Source organism: Amblyomma mixtum, chromosome 2, assembly GCF_055824585.1.
Source record: "Amblyomma mixtum isolate Tamu chromosome 2, ASM5582458v1, whole genome shotgun sequence".
In the NCBI taxonomy this organism is placed as follows: domain Eukaryota; kingdom Metazoa; phylum Arthropoda; class Arachnida; order Ixodida; family Ixodidae; genus Amblyomma; species Amblyomma mixtum.
Window position 1 is genome coordinate 48,074,733 of NC_143013.1, and position 19,319 is coordinate 48,094,051.

Here is a 19,319-nt window from a genome sequence, read left to right on the forward strand (position 1 = left end):
CTCGATTTCCACGACGTCTTCAGCAACAGAGCTAGCAGACGGCAGGCGAACCGCACCAGGTAGCAGCAGCACAAAACCGGCTATGGGATGAAATTTGCTTGCATCGCAGTCATCACTTCTACCAGGAACTCGGTATTTGCCAACGATCGTCACAAACGATGCATTTTTGATATTCATATATCCCAGGGTTTGCTATGAACGTGAACAAACAATACTATCGCGTTCTTCAGATGCCGGCGTTCGGCACGAAGACTGGCGCAGGCCGCCCGGCTCCAAGGAGTGCGCCCTATGTCATCATGACGCTGCCGCTCTCCGCGCTCGCATTGGCTGCCGCTTCCCGTCGTTGTTGCCGCGAGCGGCCCGCCGTTGACATCTAGCAGGCCGGACGCAGGCAACGAGCTGCAATCGGACGTTGCGACGCTGTTCGCAACGGCGCGCCGCAAACCGAGCGAGTGGCGGTTAGCAGCAAACGCGGCTCGCTGGTGCGTCGACTGCGCTCACGCGGCTGTGCCCCGCTCATCGTACGTCACTGTATTTTGGTATGACGTCACTAAAACTTTATTTTTCTACACCCCTTGTGACGTCATGGTTGATGGCGCTAGCGAATGGGTCTAGGTCGTGAGAGTGAGCATTTAGGTAATCTTTGGAACCGAATTAAAATATTTTTTAAACGTTTGTTGCGTCCAACACCTGGCAGTGACTGCCCTTGCATACAAAGGAATCCCATAGCAGGCTTTTTATAGCTTCAAAATTTGGTGTCTCCACCCCTTTAAACAATATCATTCCATCCTGAATATGCTTCCATTGGCAAGTTCGAGCCACTCTATTGGCATCAGAACTAACTTTTTTGTTTCGTGGCAGAAAGGGCTAAAATTTGGCGCAAACACTGCACATTGCAGTGAAAACACAAATATAAAATTTCATAACGATATCTTCATTAGTTTTTGTTATAAGAATTTATAAGTTCCTTGCTTGTGGAAAGCCCAGCACAGTAACAAAACATGGTAGTGAGTCGGAAATACTTTGCATGTTTGCCCAAATGTCTAATCTACATCAAGGCAGTGTTAGATTTTTTTTAGTGCACTATTAATTTTGTGCTAAACATGACATGCACGTGACCGTGCTTCACTGCATAAAGCCATGTAGTTGTGAAATAACAAAATAATCGTAAGGTAAAGAAACATTTCAAGACTGTCTTTAAGTACAGCTCAGTTTAGGGAGATTTATTAGAAAGCGATAGATCTGTAATATTTTGCATCATTGCTATCAGGCATCTTCGTGCTCCTTTGCCTCTTTGTTTGGTGGGCTTTGGATGTCTTCTTTGTGCGTTCTCGGTTCTTGGTCTTCTGACTGTGGTGGACACAAGACTGCAAGAAGCAAAAAAACAACAAAATAAAGTGTGGGGTAAATTTCGAAGGTACCCGGCACAGGAGAACCTTGTAAATTTTCAAAAGGCAAGAGCTAAACTCGATACGTCCGTCGCAGTGCCGAGAAAGCCTCATGGCAGAGTTATGTTTCATCTGCAGTAACCGACCGATATTTCGGACTCCAATAATTCGGACTAGCACGACATTTTGGACTTCACTGAGGAACCGTCGCGCACCTCATAGGAACGTCGCAACAGATTCTGAGGCTATAACTTACCAGATAAACATCTATTCAATGCATAGGCCAAATGAAACTGTCCCATGTGAAGTAGTTTCTTCAGAAATATTCTTTGAGGTAGGTCTTATCAATGAAACTACAGGAATCGTCAAATGCAATACCACCACTTGTGCAGTTGATAATGCAGCTACACTATAGTGGTGTGCTTGGATGGACAGGGTGTACATTAAGCTTTCGAATTATGTCTACATTGTGCTGTTTGGAAAGAACAACACGCAGAATTACTGCAGTAACATAGCCTAAAATGGAGCAGTCGCGCCGCTGGAGTTTGACCCCCGCCATAATTTAACTGCCACCTGCCAGGATGCATGAGGATGCCGTCTTTTATGGGTGCCATCAAGAGTTATTGCACACACTCAGACGGGCTTTCGCTGAATTGGCCAGGTAAGGATTATGCCTTAAATCTGAAAAAAAATGAGTAGAGAAATGTTTCTGGTGAAGGTGACGTGAATAGCTTTATTTATCTCCCACTGCAAAAATAAGTAACAAAATGGAATTCGTGAATGACAAATCACATCAGTTCTCAATTCGGACTACAAGGGACCAGAAGAAATCTCCCAATTATCTGAAGGCTGCCCCCCCCCCCCCCCCCCCCCCCCCGGCCTTTTGAGAACGAAAAATTGCTGCCGGTTTAGCATTGCTAAGCACAGAATATTGAGCGAAAGCTGGTTTTTGCAGCTGTACACCAACACCACATACATGAAAGGGAGATTCAGGTGTCCTCTGACTTCGGGAGCCAGTTGTGTGCCTTTCCTTTTGTCAAAATCAAGGGACTCTACAAGGTTGTCCATGCCAATGCCAGCGGCCCACTTGTTTTGTTTGGTTTGGTTTTTGAGAAAGTAAATGGTGCGGTATCTGTCTCACATCTGGGTGGAAACCTGAACCCCACCTTAAGGGAAGGGATAAAGGAGGGAATGAGAGAAGATATGTCACGTGGCTGGCGCACCTTGAAGGTCGAATTGCGGCGCCGATGACCTTGGCTTGAATGGGCCAGTAAAGCTTTCGCTTTAATATTCCTTTAAAATTTTTTTTTCGCTTTAAAATTCTTCCACCGCATCTTCTGTAATCAAACAGGAATTGATAGCTGTAACTACCTTTTAGAACCAACTTACGTCTCGACTCGGCACGACCACTCCAAGAAGGTGCGCGAATATAATACTAACACAAACAGTTTTTCTAAATCATTCTTTCCACAAACTGTGAAAGACTGGAACTTGCTGCCGGAAGAGTGTGTTTCAGTCTTTGATAATCGCGATTTTTACTCTCGACTGTATTCCTGACAATCTAATCCTTTCCTACTATTGTTCAAAATTTCTGTTACCTTTAATAATGTTCACTTATTGTTTTGTTTTACTTTGATGTTAACTTCGCTTAATGTTCTTGTTGCTTTTTGTGTAAAAATGAATACGTTGTTTTGAAACTGTTTCCCCTGTGATAATGCCTTCGAGGCGACGCAGGTATTCTGTAAGTAAATAAATAAAATAAAGCTGCCAAAAATTTGCAAATCGGGTGAAGCCTTGTCTCCGTCACACAGTCAGCGAAAATCCCGTGATGTGCTAGCAGTTTTTCTCTAAAAATTATTAGATCTAAGCTTATCGGCTTAGTGCATTAATTAATCAGCGTAGGTTTGGAGTGGCTGGCCTATTGTGTCAGTGTAAATAACCAGTTGCTAGGTTACACACACCTAAAGTTGTCTGGTCCCCAAGTGCTGCAGTTTGTACCGTGTTGCCGAGATGGTTATGCTCTACATGAATGTGAGTAATGAGTTGTGTGTGAGTGACTTGCGCATTTTGCCAACGTGAGCTGCGTGTATTGGGAGACAGTCTGAACTGTTTGCTGCCCCTGGAGTAATAGCAAATCTGGCTTCCTTCTTTTTTTTTTTTTTCAGATACAACTCGGGCGCCAAAAGCTTCACGCAGATCCACACAAAGCACCTTACGGTCACCATAGATGCCTTCACCATTCACAACAGTCTGTGGACTGTCAAGAAAACCTGTGTGCCTCAGCGCAGGGACTTGTGAATACGCGTTGTGTGATCACTTTCAGTGCATTTGTGTTTGAGGATGGTAAGCTGATGGGGGCTAACCAATTTGTGAAGCGGTGGTGCTACTGCTCCACACTGGTCACATTGCTGCTAGCTTTTTTCACAGCGGAAATTCAAGGTTTGGCAGGCCAAGCCTTCTTCAAGAAATCGGTGACTATTTCATCTTTTTGTTTTCTTTCAGGAGGGAGCGCACTAATTATTGCTTGCGATATATAATATGTATATAAATAGTGGGCATCGTTGAACGTGCAGTTGAAAGAGGAAGCCAAGTTGGAGGGACGCAGTTGCCGCGTTCTTTGGTGGGAAGGTGATGATCCTATTATGATGCTCTTTTGGCCAACTAATGATGACTGAGGTCCTTGGGCAGCAGTTGTGTGATATGGCTTGCCAAATGTACTATAGCCGAGGCCACCAGTTGTGTGATCCTTGATGGGCCATGCAGGTGCTGGTTTCTTGCTTCGTTTACCTCTGATGTTATTTTTACTTTTCTTCGTTTTAGGCTTTTAAATGTTACTACAGTATAGATACACTGACATGGACACATACAAATGCACGCTGGAGTTTCTCCGACTGCAAATGCTGCACTGGTTATCCTTCTTTTCTGTAATACACAAACTGTTCCCAAAAAATAAATGCTGCTTTCCCTTTTATGTTTGCTGTTATGACTCGTGGTATCCGAGGAAACAAGGTACGCAGAAACTACCATATGTGCTAGAAGAGGTCTTCAGCTGCCCCCTTCCTTGTCCCCATAGTGCTCTCCTGGAGCGGCACTTGCAGAGGCATTCATTATCGAACCGCATTTTGTATGTTCCTGCTCACACTACCATACAGTTGGACCATATTAGTTGGCTCCTGGCTGGACGTGTTCAGTGTGGGTTGTTCTTTGAGCATGTCCTTGTGAAGCTCCTCATGTTAAAGACTACTTTTTGAGAATTTCACGCTATTCAAGGACTCAAATCTATAAAGGCTGCAGGTAAAACATGGAAAGTGTTTTAGAGTGCAGCTCTTAAGCGCCCGTTTCTGCGTTTCGCGGCGTCGTCGTCGTCCGTTGTAACCAAGAGAGGGCAAAAGCATAACCTTCTCCCCTCCTTAGCAAGAAACAAAAAAAAATTTGCTGGGATTTAGCTTTGGTTAAACCTGGTAGGTTGCGTAAGCATCCATAGCGTTCCATTCGGGATCATCACCGGTTGTAGACGATTCGGTTTCGATAGAGGCCGGTGCGCCCGCCTAGCAGCGTCTTGAGCGCACCGCTTAGCAAGGCGCTGTTCGCGTTCTTTATCTGTCTCCGAAGCCCGTTGTCGTTAACTGGCTTCGTCAAGCCCACGTAGCCTCCCTTTCTGTCCCCCCCCCCCCCCCCCCCCGTTCTCCAGCTTTCTCTCCACACTCCGCAGCTGGCGAGAGCGCGGCGACGGCAGCGCCTCCACTTGGCAGCGGCGCGGCTACAGCTGTAGTGCGCCTCGCGCCGCCCTTCAAGGTCAAACGTGCCTCGCGGCCGCCCCGACGCGAAGGGCTGAAACCTGTCGTAATATTGCTTACGCAATAAAAGCGCCGCGCGGACGGAAGCTCTCACTGGCGCGCGTCGTAAAATGGGGAGAAGGAACCCCTGGAGGGCGACTAGCCATGTGTGTCTGGCTGCAACCTCTCCCACCACTCGCCGACGTGGCGCGCGCGCGGGGGGGGGGGGGGGGCGGGGGTTGTTCTAGGCTGTCCGAGTCGTTTCTACGCGATGTTGACGGCGGCGGCGCCACGACAAAGTTCCAGATGCTCCTCGAAGCCACTCCTGGCCTTTGACCAATGAGAATGCGCCTAGCGCGAGGAGGAGGATACTGTGTGTGTGCACGCTGGCATGCTTGAGGTGCCCCCACCTTCCTTCACGTTACGGCGAGGTTTAGGTGTCCACCGAGATATGAGAGATTGCGTGTTGCGGCAATAAATGCACGCCGTAAAATGCTTCTCTCAGCTAAACGGGCGCATTGTTCGAGCTCAGATTTCGCACAGAAATGACATTTGCTTGGCAGAATTGTTTTATACCGCGTTTGATTCGGGTGCTTGACAGGGAAAAAAATCACGCAGTTTTGTCAGCGATCGCACTGGTGGCGCCATCTCGTTTGTTGGTCGTGAAGTTCAGCAAAGTAGCGAAGGTCGGGAGGTTTGAATGCGCTCTTTCAACCGGTGATGGTCACAGAAAACTTAGCTTGGCCAAACTAAGTTTTCAGTAAGTTTTCTGTGACCCTTAAAAGAACAGTTTAAAGAGAGTCTTCAAACCTCCCGAACCTCGCTACTAGAGTTCCTGTATATGCTAACAGGAACTCTACTCGCTACTACTCGCTACCATAGAGCTAGCTCGCTACTTTGCTGAACTTCACGGCCAACAAACGAGATGGCGCCACCGGTGCGATCGCTGACAAAACGGCCTGATTTCCTTCCCTGTCCCCGCAGACGATGCGAATATGCGACTTCTTTTGATCGATTCAGGCAAGTAACCCAAACAAATGTAGGATGAAACAATTCTGTCGAAAAAATGCCACTTATGTGCGAAGTTTCAGCTCGAACAATGCGCCCGTTTAGCTGGGAGAAGCATTCTACCGCGTGCGTTTATCTGCGCAACACGCGAGAGATACATTTCCTTTCCTCAAAAACCAATTTACGAGCAAGGCGTAGAACCGAACGGGCGATGGAGTTCTGTGGACTCCTTGGCAGCGTTGCAAGACGCTGTCGCGTCTGAATTTTTTCTCCTCACTCAAGATCAAACATGTGACAGTGGCGTGGCCACAAGTGAGAAAAGTAAAGTATGCTCTGCTCTGCCCTCAATGTTTTGAATAAATTAACCCCATTGTAATGTATACTTTATAAAAAAAAGTTAAAGTTTTTAGTGTTTTAGTAACTCTTGAATGAGGTTACTGCTTAATATAAAAAATTTAGCTTTTGAACAACAACTAAGTTTTTACTGCTAAACTTAGCGGCGTAAGTGTGCTGGTCCTTCAACACTGTATCTGTCTCTTCCCGTCCGCGTGCGGTTGTCGTCGCGTCCATATTGCGGTGTCTTCGCCGGCCCGTTTCTTTTATCCGTCGCGTTTTCATCCGGTACTGGACCGCGATCCGCCGCAAGAACCATGAGTACACCGACGTTCATCGATGTCGGCTTGGACGAGCAGTGTCTCGACCTGCGCACTTACTTCAAGGGCCTCGGGGCCGAGATCTCGGACGAGCAGTTCCCCGAGATCCTGGCACTCAACCTGGCCGAGATCATCAACGTGTGCGACGTGTGCTTCCGCGAGGCGTCTGACTCGGACATCGAGGCGGTGCTCAACAGCATCGTGTCCTTGCTGGTGGACGTGGGGCCGGCCGAAGGCGAGGCCCTGGTGAACGCCTTCTGTGCCAAGCTGGCGCAGGCACCCTCCAACCGCCTGGGCCTCATGGCCGTCCGGGTGCTCCAAAATCTGTTTGAGGCGCTCAGCACCGACAGCCCGCTCCGCTACGACGTCTATTACAACCTGGTCAAGGCAGCCGCCAAGACCGACCTCATAGTGTCCGTCTTCAACGACCTTCCAAAGGTGGGTGTCACTGACGCTGTCAGACTGACGATGCCTGGCTAGCAGCAGCCCTGTGCCCGCTGCGGTCTGTCGAACATTGGAAGCTCGATTTTCAAGTGCGTCTTTATTAGCGCCAAGTTCGCGCCGAACACTCTCATGGTGTGTCTGTTGTGACTTAGCAGAAAGAGCTCGGACCTTTCGGCAGAATGTAGCGCGAGTGGCATGACTGAAGTCCGGTGAGCCCGCCGTGGATCTCTTTCAGTAAAACAAGCTTTTGAACGAGTTGGTTGCGGCGTTTGTCCGTGTGTGTGTCTTCGTAATGTGAGAACGTTTCTTGCGCCGCAGATATGTCGCAAGTGGCTCTATTTGTTCGCGCAGAGTCTCTAAAAAGCAAACTACTCTTAGTTAGGGCGCTATTTGCTGCGTATTTCGAAGTGTTGTCCAACGTTCTGTAACAAGTTGCTGCATCAGGCAAATCTGACATGCTGCCATCCTGCCATGGAGAAGTTGACCACTCGTGATGTGAGCGTGCTGTGCTCGTTGCTGCCCTTGAATACACTGGAATTCTGTCGCTTTGTGTTAAGTGTGCAAAGGAATAATGCGCATGAAACGTGATTTCCGCGCAAACTTTACTGCATTTGCATGACACAACCTGAGAAGCAACTGTTGGCTCAGAAAAATAAATTCGTTGTAAATTGGTTATGAGGAAAGGGAAAGTGCTGTAACCCACTCTTTATGGACTTTTGATCCTGGCTCTGAACCAGGCGCCTTACAGTGCAGGTATTACATGAGAATGCGTAGTCTATTGCATGCTTCAGTGCTTTGGCTGTTGCTTCAGTGAAGGAGATATGAAACTATTGGCAGTTGTCTGTTCAAGGGCTTCTTGGGTTATCCAGTAGAGGCAGTTAATGTGGTTATTGTCTCTTTTAGTGATCTCGCACCATGGAAAATAGAGGATCTTTGGCACATTTTCCAAAAGCAAGTTATCTTTGTTCCCTGTTCGCTCCTTGTATCCCCATACCTGCTTTATCTGTTTTATTGTGAACTAACCTGTCCCACTGATGTAGCAGTATTAAAAAAAGTTGGGTGAGATATTTATACCTATATTTGTCCCCTTTGCACGGGTGCTGCTACATGCTACATCTTGTTATGAATAGCTGAGAAGTGCCATCTCGCAACTTTCATGGACCAAATTTTATGAATCTTAAATGGGTCATGGCATGTTCATTCAACATATTGCTGTTTTTATTCAAGAAAATGCTACTGGAGCTTCTTATTTTATTTCCGAAGTGTGAGTGCCCTGGACGCATTCTTTATTCTGAAATGAGCGACTGAAATTGAGAGCGAAGCTTCTCCCTCCAGCAGCGACAGTGGAAGGCTTCTTGTAGCGTAGTGAACCGACGTTGGCCGCCACATCGTTTGCAGTGCTGATACACTGCATGAACAGTGCTCGCACTTCACCTCTTGAATGTTGTTTTGTGTACGAGCTGTCACGACTCATAATGGCCGCTGGGCAGATCCATGAAAAGAACTCGCAGATAAGTTGTCGTGCAGTGGAAGTCTAGTTCTTAGCCGCACCTTAGGTGCGGCTGCCGGAATCTATGATGACGACGCTAGACGCACAGGCGGAACATAGTGAAGGCCACAACAAACGCGACTCAGTTGAAGTATTCTGAGAGCCTTCTTCCTGTTGAGAAGACTGCTTGTGATGGCCTACCGCTCAAGGAACATGCATACATTTCACATAATGCTGCCAGCATATGTTAACTTGGCTAGCTTTGAATGCAATGTGAAGTTTGCTGCATTGTACAGCTCACTTTGTTTTTACGTGCAGCATTGTAGCACAACTCCATTTAGCTGCATACGCATTGCACAGTGTATGTGTGAGCAGAGCTTGCGAGATCAACTGATGATGCTAAACAAAGCTGAGAGCATGAGAAGCTGCTGGCTTATGTTTTTGTGAACGGCTGGCCACAAGCATCGCATCACTGTCAACAGTCAAATTTGTTCTCTGTCCTGACCACATTTTTCAGAATGAGCAGTAGCCGCTGTTATGGTGAAGTGTGTAAAAGCGTGCATTTTGTCCTTTTACCAACCAGGGGGTCGTGAGATAAACTACAGGCTGGGCCGTTCTTTTTTTTTTTACTTTTTTTCTGAAAGCGGTTCCTGGAAGTTATCAACAACAGAATACGAGCTGACCGTGCTGTGCCTTGCCTTTGCAAAAAGTGTAATTGAATTAATTCATTCAGTCAGCAGCATTTAGTACTTGCATACTGCCGGACAACAGGTTTTTGAATTAATTTTTCTGTGACTGGTATTAAGCTTTTTGTGGACTGGACAAAAATAAATGCGCTGCCATGATGGAAGTAAGCATAACATTGTCGTAATACAAAAGAGAACAGTATACGCGTTAGCACGCATCAATGATTATACTACCCGCCTGTTATGAATGAGAAGCAAGATATGCACCGAAGTTATTTTTCTGTGCAGCTTTTCAATTCACTCATGATAAATTTCATTATTTTGCATGTTTGATGTGGAAGTATGCATGAATTTGGCTCACTCCTTCATATTTCTCATGCCTGTATGTGCGGTTCTTTGTATGTCATACATTTGCTAACTGACTAAATCTATGCCTAGGTCGCTGTGACATGAGGGCCCGCATGTGTTTCCCACGTGTCTGTGATTTCATGATGGCAATATTCCATGCTTGCAAATGCTGGGGCGATACTATTCAAAGTGTGCTCATCTTTGTTCACTCTTCAGGCTCAGAGTTCGGTGGCTCACGGAGGAAGCGTATGCGTGTATAACGATGAGGCTGTCTCACTCGAAACTCTTTGCTGCCTCTTTCGTGCCATGAGAGTGACTCTAGTGCTGGCTTGATGCTAATTTGACAGTTAATTACCAAGTTGACATTATGGCGACCCTCATTGATCGAGAACGCATGTCCATCATCTACGGCATCCCAGCCCTAAAGACTGCTCTGAACATGCAGCAGACAGTGTGGCATGTGGGGGAGTTGATTTGTGTCGGTTTTATTTTGTGGGCGATTACGACAGTTGCCAGGCCAGCAAGCTGTTTATGAAGAAACCAAAAAATTCGTTCACAAGTGTCTGCTGGACCGATTAAGCAGAAATCTTGAGGTTTTGTAGCTTGGCATATAAGGAATAAATATAATAAATAGTTCATATACTAGAATAGGGTGTCATGACCTCTTTAAGCCGGCGTGTCGGCAAACCAGAATATGCTTGTTCTGTGCTTTTCACAGTGCCATTATGCACAATTCGAGTCAGCAGAACTAGCGGTTTCCACTCTGCAACACTGCATGACTTAGCAGTTTGGCTGGGCATGGAAGAAATTCGTCTCGTGCCAGTTGCACTTGCGAGCACCATCGTCTAGCAGAGCTGCGTGTTACGCTGCAGTTGTAAAGCTAATTACACATGCCTTGCATGGCTGCAGTTTCAACACGACCGTGCTTTTGTCAACCCCCACATTGTGCAGCAGGTGATGGCACAAAGAGAAGAAGAGACAGAGTGGCTTGGTTTGGCATTTGCAAATGTGGTACCTCTGAAGTTGGTTTGTTTGCTCGCCCGTTCATTAATATTTCACGTTGTGTGGTGGTATCTGCCATGGTCAGTCGACAAGCAAGGCCATGTTCTAAGCCCTCGTTGCCTCATTGCCGTTTCTGGTGCAGCTGAAGTCGTGGCTGTCAGCACTGCGGGTGCCAGTGCCACGGATACAGCGGCTGCTCCGGGCGTTGCATGAGGCCCTGCTGGAGGCACGCCAGGGCGGCGAGCTGGCCTCGCGCGTCATGGTCGAGCTGCTGTCCACCTACACAGAGGACAATGCCTCACAGGCACGCGACGATGCCCACCGCTGCATCGTCTCGTGCCTGGCGGACCCAAACACCTTCCTGCTGGACCATCTGCTGCCCCTCAAGCCTGTCCGCTTCCTCGAGGGCGAGCTTGTCCACGATCTGCTCACCATCTTCGTGGCTGACAAGCTGTCCGCCTACCTCGCCTTCTACCAGGTAATGTGTCACGTGCTAAAGCTATAAATCGGCGCTGGTGGCTGCAGTTGTTTGCTGTGAAAGAAGGCATGAGTTTGTGAAGTTGGCGCACCTCATTGTGATGGTTTGGTTTGTGGGGTTTTACGTCCCAAAGCGACTCAGGCTATGAGAGACGTCATAGTGAAGGGCTCTGGAAATTTTGACCACCTGGGGTTCTTTAAAAACGTGCACTGACATCGCACAGTACATGGACGGGCCCCTAAAATTTCACCTCCATCGAAATTCTACCACCGTGGCTGGATCGAACCCGTGTCTTTCGGGTCAGCAGCCGAGCACCATAACCACTGAGCCACCGCGGCAGCCGCATCTCATTGTGAGACACAGTTGTGAGTGGGCCTAAACGGTGCTCGGCTTGAACAGACAAACCACATCTACGTCGTGGGCACTGCACTCTCAACTGAAGACTGCAATGGCACGTGACAAAGTGAACACAAACACAGTCACTGCAGCGAGATATTCCCAGGTGACACGCCGTGAAGTTTAGCACACTTGCTTGAAGCACAGTGCACGTCAAAATCAAGAAGGAGAAATGGTTTGGCTAATGGCTGATTGGGGTTTAACGTCCCAAAGCGACTCAGGCTGTGCCGTAGTGGAGGGCTCCGGAAATTTAGACCACCTGGGGTTCTTTATTGTGCGCTGACATCACACAGGACACGGGTGCATGAGTAGGGTGTGTAATGTGAAGGAATGTGGGCGGATGAGATCAGAGAGTTTGCGGGCGTAAGGTGGCTGCAACTGGAAGAGGACACGGTTAATTGGAGGGATATGGGAGAGGCCTTTGTCCTGCAGTGGCCGTATTTACTCGCTTAATCGACAGAGTTTTTTTCCCCAAAATTCTCTAAAAATGTAGGCGGTGCATTCATTGCATCAGGTAAAATATTAAAAGAAATGGACCTAATGTTAGGCTGGTAGAGTAAATACTTCATCTAGTGTAACCCACCTTCTAAATAAAACAAAATGCACTCTTCAGGATGGATGCTGTGATCATGAGCGTATTCAACAGCATTTCTCATAAACGCGTACATAAACTCTCGCCGCACGTGGCAGATAAAACAAAGAAACCCTGTGTGACCAGGTGTGGTTTCTATTGGTTCGTGGATTCTTTGTGGAGCATTCTTATTGGGGCTCTTTGACCCGTAAGGTGAGGTAAAGTAACCTTGAAATTTGACCTATGGCGCTTCGTAGTATTTCTCGGTTATTTCACCATTCAGAAAAGGGCTTCGGCTAGCATCCACTGTCATTACGAGCAGACTGCACTCCACAAGAAAGGGGAGTGTTTATTAAAAAAAAGAAAAAAGAAATAGCACTTTTCGACAACCAAGATAGGGTGTGCATTCATTATGTGAGCACGTTCGTTACGCGAGTAAATAAAGTAGTTAAACTGATGATGACGATGACATGTCTGGTTCACTCATGAAGCAACGTTTTGACCGGCTCTGTAGTTATCTTGCCCGTGCTTCTAGCCGTATTCTTATTGGAGTTGCGTAGACATCCTTCATATTGGCAAGCAAACAAGGTGGTACTGCATTCACTAGCAAGGTCACGGTAGGCAATAGGCCAGGGAGCAGCTTGGCATTGCGGGATGAGCGAGGCACTTCTACGCATTTGCAAAGGTTATGACATGCACATTGCTCATCAGCCTACCAGCAATTTAAAACAGCAGCTGGTGCGAGTTAAAGACCGCCTAAAACGCTCAAAATATCCTGGTGTGGTGTACAAGATATCATGCCAAGGCTGTGATGCTACCAACATTGGCGAAACTGGAAATTTCAGACGAAGGCTCAAAGAGCATCGAATTACGTCATGAACGGCCGCCCTACATCTAATGCTTTGGCGGAACACAACGCATCAACAGGCCCCCCCATTGATTGGGAAGAAGCATCTATCATTGCGCCTCCTTTTGGAATCATTCCAGGTACATAGCACAAAGCATGCTCTTAACAGAACACGTGGTATTCTGCCATAAATCTACAATCGCTGACTACAAAATTTTAACCGTATATATAAGCCACTGTCGTTCCATGCAGCACTCTATGTGATCAAAGGGACCCGTACAGGCCCTGAAACGTTGTGTTTCCTTTTGAAGAATTTTGCCGAGTGTATGTTTGTTATTTACACAAAGGTCTTCGAGGCTTATAGGCGCTTGCTTTGCTTTCTTCAAATCCCAAGAGTAGTTGGTTCTTTGAACACAGTCATTTTGCTGAAAAAACACGGCGTACAACATATTCCGCGAAATTTGGCACTACGCATTGTATACGTAGTTAGTAGCAGAAAGCATTGCTGCCAATGATTTCTACATCAGCCATTGAATAAAATTGCCGGTGTGCGACATTCTGCGCTGGCCTGCATGGCCGAGCACACGTACGCTTCCTTGCCTGCAGACGCACCTGCCGCGCAGTATGTTAGAGCAGGGCTTAATTAAGTGCAGACAGAAACTTCATGCTGAAACACTGTGGTGAGATGTCCGGGATTAAATGAATAATCCCCTTAATTCCTAACATCTCACTAGAGCGTTTCACCAGCCAGTTTCCATTGGCATGCTTCCAGAACATCATGGACTGGTAGACGCGCCATGCAGGTGTTTGGATTAAAGGCGATGGCCCAGGGCTAAATACCACTTGTCTGAGAACTGTGTATGGTGAGTGCAGTTACCGCGAGCTTTAAGGTATCCTTTGTCCATCAATGTTATGAATGACAAAAACGAGGGAAAAAAATCACTCTACGGCTCGGACAATACCTATCCTTGGCTGTTTGTTTGTGTGCAAGTTTGTGATCGCTTCATGAAACAAAATTATATGATGCATCATATGCATTTAAAAAAGCTAAAAATGCTTTTGCTGTTTTTACCACGTGTGAAGATACGTTATTCTGTGCATACCAACGTAACTTTGTAACGTGACACAATTTAGCAGAACTCTCTACAAAAACAAATCAGTAGTTTGTCATGGTGAGAAATAGTGCCAAGTATTTCCAAAGGTTCAGAAAGAGTGCCAGAGGTATAGTGCAGATCATTCCTTAGAGTAAAAGACCAACATATAACACTCTTCTACACTCTGATTCTGCAATGCCTGCATGACAGTTGAAGTTTCCACTGAGTCAAATGCTTACCAATATTCCTCTAGTGAAAAGTACACAACAGCTGTATTTACCGGTACTCACCTGTGGAGCAGAAACGTGGAGGGTAACAAAGAGGGTTCAGCTTAAGTTAAGGAGAACGCATCGAGGTATGCAAAAGAAAAATGATAGGTGTAACATTAAGAGATTGGAAACGGGCGGAGTGGGTGAGGGAACAAACACGAGTTGACATCCTAGTCGAAATCAAGAGGAAGAAATGGGCTTTGGCAGAGCACGTAATGCGAAGGCAAGGTGGTTCTTTAGGGTAATGGAGTGGATTCCAAGAGAGGGCAAGCGTAGCAGGGGCCGGCAGAAAGTTAGGTGGGCGGATGAGATTAAGAAGTTTGCGGTGGTTCGGTGGCCGCAACTGGCGAAGCGCAGGGTTAACTGAAGAAACATGGGAGAGGGCTTTGCCCTGTAGTGGACGTAATTAGGTCGATGGTGATGATGTGTGACATGAATGCCCTTGTGTGTAACCTGTGTTCTTATCCTGCCTGCCCCCTCCTAGGCCAACAAGGACTTTGTGTCATCGCTGGGCCTGTCGCACGAGCAGAACCTGCACAAGATGCGGCTGCTGACTCTGCTGCAGCTGGCAGAGTCGCGGCGCGAGCTGCCTTTTGAGCTGCTCCAGCAGGAGTTGCAGCTGCAGGACGTCGAGGGCTTCGTGGTGGAGGCGCTGCGGACGCGCATGCTCACCGCCAAGATTGACCAGACGGGCCGCAAGGTCGTCGTGAACGGCACCATGCACCGCACGTTCGGTCGCCATCAGTGGGTGCTGCTCAAGGAGAGCCTGGTGCAGTGGCACGAGCGGCTGCACCAGGTCGAGGCCAACATGGACCGCGTGACGCGTGCCCACTTTGAGCCGCTCACAGCACCACCCACAGCCTGAGAGAGCGAGGCTGCGACCCCCATCACCCCTCCACCTTCTAGGAAATATAAATCTTTTCTGTTTCCTTAAGACTTGACTAATGATTTTACCGCATGACCGTTCTCGGTGGCTGTGGAAGAAGGATGGATGCTTTCATCTCACAACGAACAAAACTCTGCGTCTTGCTTCAAATTCTCACATTGTATGCAACGGTGACTTGAAAAGCAGTGAACTGCAGTGAAGCCCCGCCAACATTTAGCCTCTGCGCACAGAATTCCTCCACGACAAAAAAGTAGCCCACTGCTTAAACGTTTGTTATGTAAACAAGAAGCTCATCACAAGAACAAAAATTATGAGCTCTAGAATTTTGATTCATGGATTGCTTGATATAGTCAAACATTAAAAAGCTGATTTCGTTTACAGTTGCGATTGGCCAGCGAAGTAAAACTGCTGTTCTTTTAAGTTGTATCCTACTATAGCACCAAGAACACTTTATTGAAGTTATTTTATGCCGCCTTCGTATTAGTTATACACACGTGAAGCGAGGAGAGCACCTTGAATGGCAAGGTGGTCACAGGTAACCAGATTTAATTTTCATGCAGAAAACTGGAGAAACTAACAAAGAGAAAGCCATTTCACCGTATTATACAACAAACATTCCTGTCCACCCCACCTTGCTCTTGTGAGAAATTGCAATAGTACACATAGCCAGTTGTTATGTTCCTGAACGAAGGAAATGTTTTAAATTAACATTTTAGAATCAATTTTCCATTAGTACAAAAGTCATTTTTTCTAGCCTTGCATTTGACACATGATAGCATTTGTTGCTTATACCCGCAAAACCCAAACAACTGCTGCTTTAGGTACCAGACTTCTCCCACGGGTGCTTTGGTGTTAGGGTTGCTCTCGCCGTTAGATGGGAGAGGTCTTGGTGGACCCATGGAGTTTCTTGATATTACCTAGAGGGCAAAGTGGCGCTGTGATGGTTCATCCACTATTGAGGTGCTGGAAAGCCAATAAGATGAGGTTTTGCATCTGGTTTGGTTGTTGGGTATCGGGGCAAACCTGAAGAAATGCTATGTGCCTCATCTGCCTCATCATTGTTGGACAGAAGGCTGTCAGCAGAGGTGTCCTTTTGACAGGTTCATTTCCTTTCCTCAAATACAATTTTCATTTTCTTCATCACTGCCACTCTTTCTCTTTCGTCTTTCATTCCCACTTTCTCCCTTCCTCTACAAAATTTCCTTCCATCAAACACAATTTTCATTTTCTTCATTACCCCTCTTTCTCTTTTACTGTATGGTGTGGTTCAGGTGTCCACGAAGATAGGTTCAAAGGGCAAGGCATTGCGCTGAACAGCGTTCCACTCCTAAAGGCGAAGCTTAAGTGTCACTAATTAGCAGTTAATTAGTATTTAGCCATTGATTAGTAATTTGTCATCACTTAGTAATTAGTACTTATGTGTGACGTCACCAGTGCCACAGAGGCAGTCAAAGTGGTGCGGAAAACGCTTCCGCCTTTGCACACTTTAGACAGTCAAAGTGCCCCCTGAATTTTTTTCCATATCAGTCTAACATCTAACTCTCACTCTTAATTATTTTACTGAAGAAATGAAAAATGCACTATTAAAATAGTTCAATCTGCGCACAGAGGAGCGAACCATGGCGCAGCTACCAATTCCGAAGCAGAATCTATGTTTCAGCCCAACACTAGCCCAGCCAAATACGAAACCTCGTCTTCCCACCATTCTTACAATGAATGAAGTGTTCTCTAAGCAACCCGCACGGATGGTGGCTCTGCATTTTCCTATACTGAGAAACTCTGCGGGTGGACGTGTATTATCAGAAGCAGTGGTTCAGTGCACTGCGGTCTTCACCCACCTACTTAATACAGCCGTGCCTTTTACCAAGACACTGTTTCTCCTTGTCTTCAGCCACTTCACACCCTTCATCCACTAATTAACTTATGCAGTTCACTAATTATTATTTTGAGCGAATCTGCATTACGTTACAGTTGTTGCAATAAACAGGGAAAGTTGGTGTAGCTGTTTAAAGGTACACCGAAGAGGAATCTGAACTCGTCTTTTTACCGCGGGAAATCGATCTACATGTTCCCAGCATTCTTAGAAGCTTCGAATTATTGTCCTGTGCGGCCGATTTCCCTAATTTAAATCGGATTAAACGTCCCGGCTCCCGCCTTTATTTGAACTCTCCGCAGAGGATAGGAGGAGTCAACCAACGCTTGGAGTGCCTTTCAGGCCGTGGCTTGCGGCTTTGCTTTCGCTTTTATTTTGTTTCTTAGGTTTCTGTGAATAAAGAGATCCAGTCAGAGGCTACACAGCCGCAAATTAGGCCCACGAAAATAAAAATACGCGTGGACTTTCTGCTTTCGCCGATCGCTATGTATCACTCCGCCGATGGCAGAGCGGCAAGCCGCCACGAGACTGGCTGAAAGGTTGGTTGACTCCTCCTACTGTCTGCGGCGAGTTCAAAAAAAGGCGAGAGCCGGGACGTTTAATCCGATTTAATTTATGGGAATCGCTCGCATAGGACAATAATTCAAAGTTTCTAAGAATGCTTGGAACGTGTAGATAGAGTTACCGTGGTAAAAAGTCGAGTTCAGATTCCTCTTCAATGCATCTTTAAGAAAGAATGTGCTACTCTCTGGCCATTAGCCTTTCTTTTTTCGTTTTGTGTGCTTGTGTCATCCAATTGAAACTTAGATTTTCTGTAATAATTTGACAGCTCGGCTGACTCAAACTAATGCGAAAAGAAAATGCCAGTGCATTTTTACGAGCTTTGTGTAAATATTCAATGCTTTCAAATACAAAACAAATGTTAAAGGTTTATCCCTGGTATTTAATTGTAAAGCTACATACGTATCCATTTTGTGTTTCAGATGTTCAAAAAATTGGCAGTGGCTTGGCTCTGGTTAAGCCTGGATATACAAGCGAAAATCTGCAGTTATGCTTTGTTTGATGTCATGGCTGTCGCAGTTCATGCACAATGCACTGGGAGCACCACGATAACGGTGTAGGCAAGCGCGTTACATAGCCCTCCTTCCGCGTGCGTAGTAACTGTGGTAAACATGCGGCTGCAAGTAGCGTCATACGAGGAAGCCGAGCACGCGCCGATGCACACCCGGTAAACACGCGCAGAGCGCGCGAACGACGGCGAAGGTCGACCGGCGGAGCCACGCTCGGCGGCGGCTCCACCAACTACCTGCGCCTCTCCAGTGACGTCACGTGGTGAACTCGTGCATGCGCAGCTGTGACCAAAATTGATCACGGTGCACGCCAGACCCGGTGTTGACGAGCCTAGTGAAGCTCTTCGCTTCAAAAGAATCGAATATTCGAGAAAAACTCCGAGTGCATTCACAAGCATCCATTTTTCGCATGCAAGGCTTGGAAAAATCTCACAAGCAGCTCATGGGGTGTACAAAAGCCCAGCAGTGTATAACCACGTGGGTGGACGGAGTTTGCTGTATCCACAAAAGAGCTCTCACGTGGAATTTTTGGTTACTACCAAGAGGTTGTAGCAAGTGTTAGGTTCCTTTCTGCACGTTTTTCCAGCGATTATTTGTACAAAACTAAAAAGAAAAAGTTTACCGTGATCTTTGTTTTGGCTTATGGGTTTATTGGGGTTTAACGTCCCGAAGTGACTCGGGCTCTGAGAGATGCCGTAGTGAAGGGCTCCGGAAATTGGGGTTCTTTAACGTGCACTGACATCGCACAGCACACGGGCCTCTAGAATTTCGCCTCCATTGAAATTTGACCACTGCGGCCGGGATCGAATTTGCGTCTTTCAAGTTAGCAGCCGAGCACCATAACCACTGAGCCGCCGCGGCGGACCAAAAGAAAAAAATGTGTGCATAATGAGGGGAGGAACAAATGCACATACCTATATACCTTTGAGATCTTTGTTTAACATGAAGACTGCCAGCTTGGCCAACTAAATGCCAATCATGTCGTAGAATGCATAGAATGCAATGCCATTCTAACTTCTGGGAAAAATAGTAACGTTTGAC

General features: G+C 46.8%; 2 protein-coding genes across 6 annotated transcripts in view; both read left to right on the forward strand.

Annotated features, from left to right (window-relative positions):
- Window positions 1–4,359, forward strand: part of LOC149359249 (patronin-like) — a 54,073-nt gene extending 49,714 nt beyond the window's left edge. For all 5 annotated transcript variants that reach the window (XM_089571522.1, XM_089571524.1, XM_089571525.1 and 2 more), the window contains exon 14: window positions 3,554–4,359. In XM_089571522.1, coding sequence (XP_089427648.1) covers window positions 3,554–3,686 — 133 coding nt within the window. In that variant the 3' untranslated portion in view covers window positions 3,687–4,359. The remainder of the gene's footprint in view (window positions 1–3,553) is intronic.
- Window positions 4,360–6,690: 2,331 nt separating this feature from the next.
- Window positions 6,691–15,383, forward strand: eIF3m (eukaryotic translation initiation factor 3 subunit m). Its single transcript, XM_089571535.1, has 3 exons — window positions 6,691–7,263; window positions 10,937–11,272; window positions 14,934–15,383. Exons 1-3 carry the CDS (start codon window positions 6,823–6,825, stop codon window positions 15,312–15,314), a joined length of 1,158 nt encoding a protein of 385 aa, XP_089427661.1. The 5' UTR covers window positions 6,691–6,822; the 3' UTR covers window positions 15,315–15,383.
- Window positions 15,384–19,319: the final 3,936 nt, after the last annotated feature.

What these genes read in the sequence shown, in the direction of transcription:
- eIF3m (XM_089571535.1), top strand. Translation starts at nt 6,823, where the DNA reads ATGAGTACACCGACGTTCATCGATGTCGGCTTGGACGAGCAGTGTCTC. An exon ending in TCTTCAACGACCTTCCAAAG is followed by an intron (nt 7,264 to 10,936) that starts GTGGGTGTCACT and finishes TTTCTGGTGCAG; the next exon opens with CTGAAGTCGTGGCTGTCAGC. An exon ending in CCTACCTCGCCTTCTACCAG is followed by an intron (nt 11,273 to 14,933) that starts GTAATGTGTCAC and finishes GCCCCCTCCTAG; the next exon opens with GCCAACAAGGACTTTGTGTC.